The sequence below is a fragment of the Mercurialis annua genome, linkage group LG5 (genome assembly GCF_937616625.2).
Source record: "Mercurialis annua linkage group LG5, ddMerAnnu1.2, whole genome shotgun sequence".
Lineage (NCBI taxonomy): Eukaryota > Viridiplantae > Streptophyta > Magnoliopsida > Malpighiales > Euphorbiaceae > Mercurialis > Mercurialis annua.
In genome coordinates, this window is record NC_065574.1 from 40388652 (window position 1) to 40395952 (window position 7301).

Below are 7301 nucleotides of genomic sequence, written 5' to 3' on the forward strand. Positions count from 1 at the left end.
AATTGAAACCATTGATCTGTAGATAATATTTTCCTCGTTCCGTGGCCGCAAGAATAGCTAAATTGCGTTGAGAAACGAATAAGTTATGATCATTTGAATTTTGGAGAAAATTTGAGAAGAAGGGCTACCGGTTTCATCCTTTCTTGCTGCAAATTTTGGCTTGAAATGAATGAATATTCATTCATAAATGATGATAATAAGTGAGGTAAAAGTCCACTTAGGTCCTTGAAGTTGCCACCTCCTTAGCCTTCACTTTCTAACTTTCCTTTCGTCCGATTTAGTCCATTACTCCTTTATTCATTCGATTCTCGATAAATTCCATATTATTTATTTCTCAAATAAATAACATTAGTCTCATATCTTATAATATCACTTTCTAATAATTTATTTTGGCAATTTTGACCAAAAACGCTCAAATTTCCATTTTGAGCTAACTTGCACCTTTTCTCACTTTTTCGTGCAATTTTCATTTTAATGACTATCGATAACAACTTCATCGATATCATTTTCTTATCTTGAGAAGATAGAGTAAAACACAACTTCCTCCAGAAGTTTTTGGTTAAAAGTCCTCTTTAGTCCTTAAAGTGGATAATTTGCACTTTAACTCTTATTATTAACTAATCATCAAACTATCTTCTAAAACGATTTCGTATACTTACAAAACTATGACGATCGTTTACTAATAATATTTCACGGACCTTGGCGTGAATATTATTAGTTCTAACTTTCCAACTCATTTTATTTTATTCCCTTTTAGTCCCGATTAAATTCAATTTATCGTATAATAATTTTCCAGGTAAATTCTTATTTTACGATAATTCCAATAGACCCGCTTCGGTCTAAGTCCTTATTATCCAGTCTTAATCTGATATTCTCGTTCTTAGTCTGTACGATTAGACCTCGTGACACTTTACATAATATCTTAATAATTTGGGTTATTACAATTGAGTTGTTTTTGTATAACAATAGATCTGATTTAGCAGTAATTGATTGTCATTTTCATTTAGTAAGTACTGGAAAATTTGAAGACTACGTATGGGGTAAAGTTATATTTTATTCAACTATTGAGTTTTTGAAGAGTAGACTGAGTGCTAAAAAGAAAGGTGATTATTTGTATAAAAAAATACAATTGAAAGTCCTATCTCTGGACGTTATGATGGGTTCCCATTAGCTTTGCAAATATGGTTTTTCGAATGTTGTCCGTTTGTAAATGGAAATATTGCTACCCGAGTAAATGCTTTTTTACCTCGTATTGTTCGCTGGAAATCAACTGTTATGTGGAGTTTTAAAGACCTTTTCAGAGATTTCTTTTGTGAAAGTTCATCACAGGTATATTACGTAACAATAATACAATTATTGTTTTATTAAACTTATTTCTCTTATTTTTTGGTATATTTATTCTAATTTTCTGTTATGTTATTTGTTTTTAGCTTCAGTTGGTAAATATCCAACCAACATCTGAAGTGAGATTGAATGTTGAATTCAATTTTCTGTTTCCGAAAGAGAAAGAAAAAGTTGTAGAAGCTTCTGGTAGTAAGGATAATAAACAGCCCGTTGATTTGTTCATCAATGGAGATATTTTAAAAGTGTTGAGAGATAAAGTTCAAGAAATATATTCTTATCAGGAACAAATGATTTCATATTTCATTAGTTTTAAATCTTATGTTGAGCTCCAATTTTCTCAAATTCTACTAGATTTTTCAGTATTGAAGAATATGATGTCTTCTTTCAAATCAAAGGTGGTTATATTTTTTATTTAATTATATTAACTATAACTATATTTTGTTTAATATATTTTAAAAAAATTATTTTATTTTTAGGATTCTGTTTCTGGAGATTTTGCAGCTGAAAAAAAAAGATGTTACTGATTTACCAAATGATATTACGCAATCAAGAAAGGTTAGTTACTTTTTAATGGTTTATGTATAGTGTATTTATAGTGTATATATGTCGTAACCATGTTTTGTTTCATTTATACTATCTATTGTGTGTTTATTATGTTTTTTAATGCTGATTTATTTTTAAATTTATTAGTGCTAATTTTGCTTTGTTTATTAAGGTTGTTGATGAGTTCAATGATAAAGAAAATAATGTGGATTTTTGCAAAGAGAAGAAAAATGAAGAACATGTAAACAAGATATTGAAAAAGTTTAAAACAAATATTCCACATGTAGAAAAAAGATCAGGTAGTTTACTTATTATAATTCAAATTTTTTTCATTTAATCTTATTTAATTGATTTTATACAATCTGAAATAAATTTTTTTTTATTGTCTCATAGGATAATTCTGATTTTATGAATCAATATGAAAAGGTATTATGTAATTTTTGTTACGGTAATTTATTTTATATTTTACTTGTTTTTCTATTTATTTTTTTATATTGTTTGCTTTTAGTTTCATGATTCCTCTTCACCGTTGGATGAAATGCAAATAAACTTTTTGATTGATGCGTGTGATCGTGTTGAAAAGGAAGCTGGTTTGAATACTTCATCTGGTTGTAAATCCAACCATGTTAAAGAACCAATGGTATACAAAAATATGTGTTAATTTCTATTATAATTTAAAAGACTCCTTTATAATACAAAATTAATATATATTAATCTTGTTATATTCTTTAGGATATTTTAGAAGAACTTGCGGATTGTGCTTATTATCTAAGAAGTTGTTTGAGGTAGAAAATCTCTTTTAGTATTTTTCAAATTTATATTATTTTCCTTTTCAATAATCTGTATTTTAACTATTGAAGATTAGTTTGCTATATCTAATCCTACTTGATTTTGAAGGATGAAGATGCTGCTCATGTTGAATATAATACTGTTTTTAAACCTACTAAAGGTTTATTTCCGTTTGATGATCTATTGGATATTTATCCTTCATATCCTGATTTTGAAGATTTTAAGCTGTGATTGTATAAAGGATTAAAACCAGCCAATAAGTAAGTTTAATTTATGTATTATATAAATTGCTATCCTTTTTTGTGAAGTTTATGAATAATTTTATTTATTTTTATATTTTGTAGAAGGAAGGTCTATAATGAAATAGATGATCAATTTCAGCCTGTAATGAAATTTGAAAGTGAAACTATTGATAATAAATTATGATTTTACAAGTTATATACTGTTGGTGAATCATTAAAACCTTTTGTAAGTATATTCTTGTGTTTTCTTAATGTATTATTGGTGTTTATATAGTGTATTATTGGTGTTTATATAGTATATTCTTTTGTCTTTATTGTTTTTTAGTAACTGTTTTTTTGATTTAATTTTTTTGCAGCATATTGATATTTGCTTTTATTATTTGAGAAAGGAAGCTAAGTAAACACCTAATCTGAATATAAGAATCACAACAACGGATTCAGTTTTTGATGCTAAATTGCTTTCCTTCTACCAAATGTTTTCAAAAAAGAAGAAAGATCAGATGATTTCAGATTTTAAACATGTGGTTGTTGATTACATTGAAGGATACTCTATCCATTGCAATGCTCCATGGAAGTTTGTTGATGTAATTTTATTTCCTATTCATGTTGCTAAATTTTTGTTACTTGGGCATTTGGTGATTAAGGATAGAGTCATATATATTTATAATTCAATTGAGTCTCCGATTTCGAATCAGTCTACGATCCAAGCTTCGCATAGATATTCTACGATTCTACCATTACTTTTTGATGTGCTTGGAGTGTATGAACAACATAAGATTGATTGGTTTGAGACTCCTTATTTGGAGTCTGATAGGCTTGATCCATTTGCTGTTGAGATTATTGACAGTATGCCATCAATAAAGGATAAGTAAGTCTTTTAAATTTATTTAATTATTTATTAATTTATTTGTTCTTTATAATTTTATTTTATTTTTGCAGTGACTCTGGAGCTTTTTGCATTGCATTTGCTGAGTACATAATTGCTGGAAAGGACATTTGTGAAGTTGATTTTTCTATATCTGAGAATAAGGAGAGAATTGCATGTTTATTTTATAAGTATGGTTGTATAAAAATAATAGATCATATAGTTAGTGATGAAGAAGTTGTTAAGAGAAAGTAATGTAATACATTTAATACATTTATTTTTAATTTTAATTTTGTTGTTTAGTTTGATCATTCTATTAACTAAATACATTTTAATATTTTTTTATAGTGTATAAATGGTGTTTATATAGTGTATTTTATTTAGTTATGTTGAATTTTGAATTTTTAAAATCATACTTAATATATGAATTTTTAAAATCATACTTAATTATTATAAACATCTGGAATTATTTCTGTGTAATAATTATTATTTTTTAAAGTTGAATACAGGTGTAACTTTGCATGTTAATTTTGTACATCTGTAATTATTTTTTATTTTAAAGAATAAAAATAAAGTAAATTTAGTATATATCATTAAACTGTATCATTTTGAAACCACTACAAAAGGTGACGTTTGGTTGTACCCATTAACAATTAGGTTTTTTCAAAATCTTCTATAAAAGGTTCACTTGGTTCTATATCCACTAAAAACTTTTACAAATAGCAGTTGATTTTTGTAATAAAAAATGGATCCTTCAAGTTCTAGTTTCAATGTTGTTCAAAATCGGTCTGATAATAGTGTAGCTTCATTTGATGTTGATTTACTGGATTGCTCTATTTGCTTCGAGCCTTTCAAATTTCCTATTACACAGGTATTATTAAAAAAAATTCATAGATTTATTAATTTATTACTGTATTTCTGTTTCTGTTTGTAATTTTATATCCAAATATCATTTCAATTTTTCATTTTTTTATTTTTCAGTGTGAAAATGGTCATACTACTTGCTCTTTGTGCACCAACAGACTTGAGAAATGTCCTTATTGTGAATTAACTATTGGGGTTATGCGGAATTTTGCACTTGAAAAACTCATTGAGTCAGTAAAATTTTACTGTCGATACAAGGGTAATGGTTGCACTGAAATTATGAGTCATGACAACAAAATACAGCATGAAATTATTTGTTCATTTGTTGATTGTTCATGCCCTATTTCAAATTGCAATGTCACTGGTTCATCTGACTCTGTTTATGGTCATTCTAAAATGGTGCATAATAATTCTGTTACTAACTTTGATTTTGATAGCACTTTTGGTGTCTCATTTAATTTGAAGTCAGAGTCGTTTGTTGTTCTATAAGAGAACAACACCAATGCTGTTTTTATTTTGAACAACTTAGCAGAATCTTTTGGAAATGTGTTGTCTTTATGCCGAATTGGACCGTCTTCAAGTAGCAGATGCAAATATGAAATTGAAATACGAGTTGGACAATCAAGCATCAAGTTTGAAAGTTCTGCTGAAAATATCCAATCTATTGAAGGTTATAATGGATCCACATTTGGGCTATCTCTTGATACAAAAAATACTTTTGTTTCTGACTGCTTCACAATAATTCATCTCACTGTGTCTTCTGATGCTGCAATGATTCTAGAAGACGATTCAGATGAAGAGATGTACAATCACAATTAAACTATGTAATTTTAAGTTTGTTAATCTAGTTTATTTTGTAATCTTTATGAATTTTTATATTTAATGTATTAATTTTCTTTGTTCTATTATTTATATTTTTTTCAATTTCGTACTTATGTTTTTAATTTCATAAATTTTAGAATTTTTTTTATTGTCACAGTTATTAAATTTAACTGTTGAACTCATAAAAATGAATATAACTGTACAATGTTATATACACCAATGTTACACAGAAAGTTACACTATTAATTAATTTATAATAGTGCAATCATTACTATTAATTTTTTTTTATTGTAATTATTGAATTTAACTATGGACATTATTTATTTTAAGATTCAAAATACACATTTAATTTATTGTGAATTATCAAAACTTATTAATTCTATAACTTCCATTATTCAAGTATGCATTTTCATTAAAGTTTTAAACGGTTACTAATCAAATTTATAATCCAAAATGAAAAAAAGAAGGTAATATCTATTTTTATAAACATTTTTTATTATTTTTTTTGAATGATAAATGATTTTCAATTCAAATTTAAAAAATAGCGGTTTACTTGTACTTTAATAGCGGTTTACTTGTGGTTTTTTTCTTTGCTGTTATCACAACTTTTCAATTTCAAATGTCTAACTGTTCATACGTGTATCTTCATATAGTTTATCTACGTGTCTTTCTATATTCTCTTTTCTTTTGGTATAAATATTGGGTTTCCACAATCATTTTCTTACAATCTTTATCTTCTGAAATTAGTTTGAAAAGAAAAATGGATAAGAAAACTCTCTCCTATTCTTCTGATTCTAAAAGCACAATGACTCCTAAAAAAACCATTTCTCTCATTCAGAATATGATTTCTATTCTGGACAATACTCGTGCAACGGCTCATCTCGACGATACTGCCACACAAAGAACTGAAAGGGTACTTGCTGCTTCACGTAGGATTCGTGAAATTATTGATAGGAAGATGTTGGAGATGATATCTGAACGTGCTTCAACTTCTGATTATGTTGAGACTAGTTTATCTGATAAAGAAAAGTAATTTTATTTTTATAAGGTTATGTCTTTTGTTTTATTTGTTGTTGTAATCGAATCACTTCTATATATATGAAAGATTAAATTATTTAAATTATATTTTTTCGTTTGATTTTTTTTTTCAAGTGAATAGAATACTCTCACTATACATCATTTGTTAGTATGCAATTTCAGAATATGAACATAATTTCTGTTTTTTTGATTTCTGTTTATTTTTGTATTTGAACTCCTTATTTTAATTATGAACATAATTTCAGATGAGATTTCATAATAAACATTTAACTTTAAGGGGAACATCATTTTGTTTTAATTTAACAATTTCCATATTGAAAGTATGCAATAAGATTATATAATATAAAAAAAAATATTATATAATTTTTATTACACAAATTATACACTAATTATACACTAATAATATATTTTTCTGATAAATTGAAGTTCAGTTCCTTTTTCTTTGGTTTAATAGTCGTTTCAACTTTAAGTGTAGAGTACTTTTTCTTTCTTGTAATTATTATTTTTGAATTTAAATTGTGCAAGATAACTCTGAATATGGACATTATGAGATATGACAATTCAAATTTAATCTTATTGGGAACTAAAACTTCTTCTTTAAATTGGCATCTAATGATCAGTAAATTTTATTCAAATATGTCTTTTCGTATTTTTTTCTTTAAACTTTAATATTTATACTACTTTATTATAACTTTAATTAAAATTTTAAATTAATTACAATAATATTATTTTTGTAATTAGATATTAGTCATATTATACTAAAAATACACTAATTATACATTATTATTTTAAAA

The 7301-nt window shown here is 26.0% G+C and overlaps 1 protein-coding gene across 1 annotated transcript; it reads left to right on the forward strand.

The window, feature by feature from the left end:
* Nucleotides 1-4528: 4528 nt before the first annotated feature.
* On the forward strand, nucleotides 4529-5466 carry LOC126681839 (putative E3 ubiquitin-protein ligase SINA-like 6). Its single transcript, XM_050377395.1, has 3 exons — nucleotides 4529-4654; nucleotides 4765-5092; nucleotides 5180-5466. The coding sequence occupies exons 1-3, from the start codon at nucleotides 4529-4531 to the stop codon at nucleotides 5464-5466; spliced, it is 741 nt and encodes a 246-aa protein (XP_050233352.1).
* The last annotated feature ends 1835 nt before the right edge of the window (nucleotides 5467-7301 follow it).

Bases quoted from the DNA above. Each gene is read 5' to 3' on its own strand.
- LOC126681839 (XM_050377395.1), top strand. From the start codon at position 4,529: ATGGATCCTTCAAGTTCTAGTTTCAATGTTGTTCAAAATCGGTCTGAT. The intron at 4,655-4,764 runs GTATTATTAAAA...TTTATTTTTCAG, and splicing joins TCAAATTTCCTATTACACAG to TGTGAAAATGGTCATACTAC. The intron at 5,093-5,179 runs GTGTCTCATTTA...ACAACTTAGCAG, and splicing joins TGATTTTGATAGCACTTTTG to AATCTTTTGGAAATGTGTTG.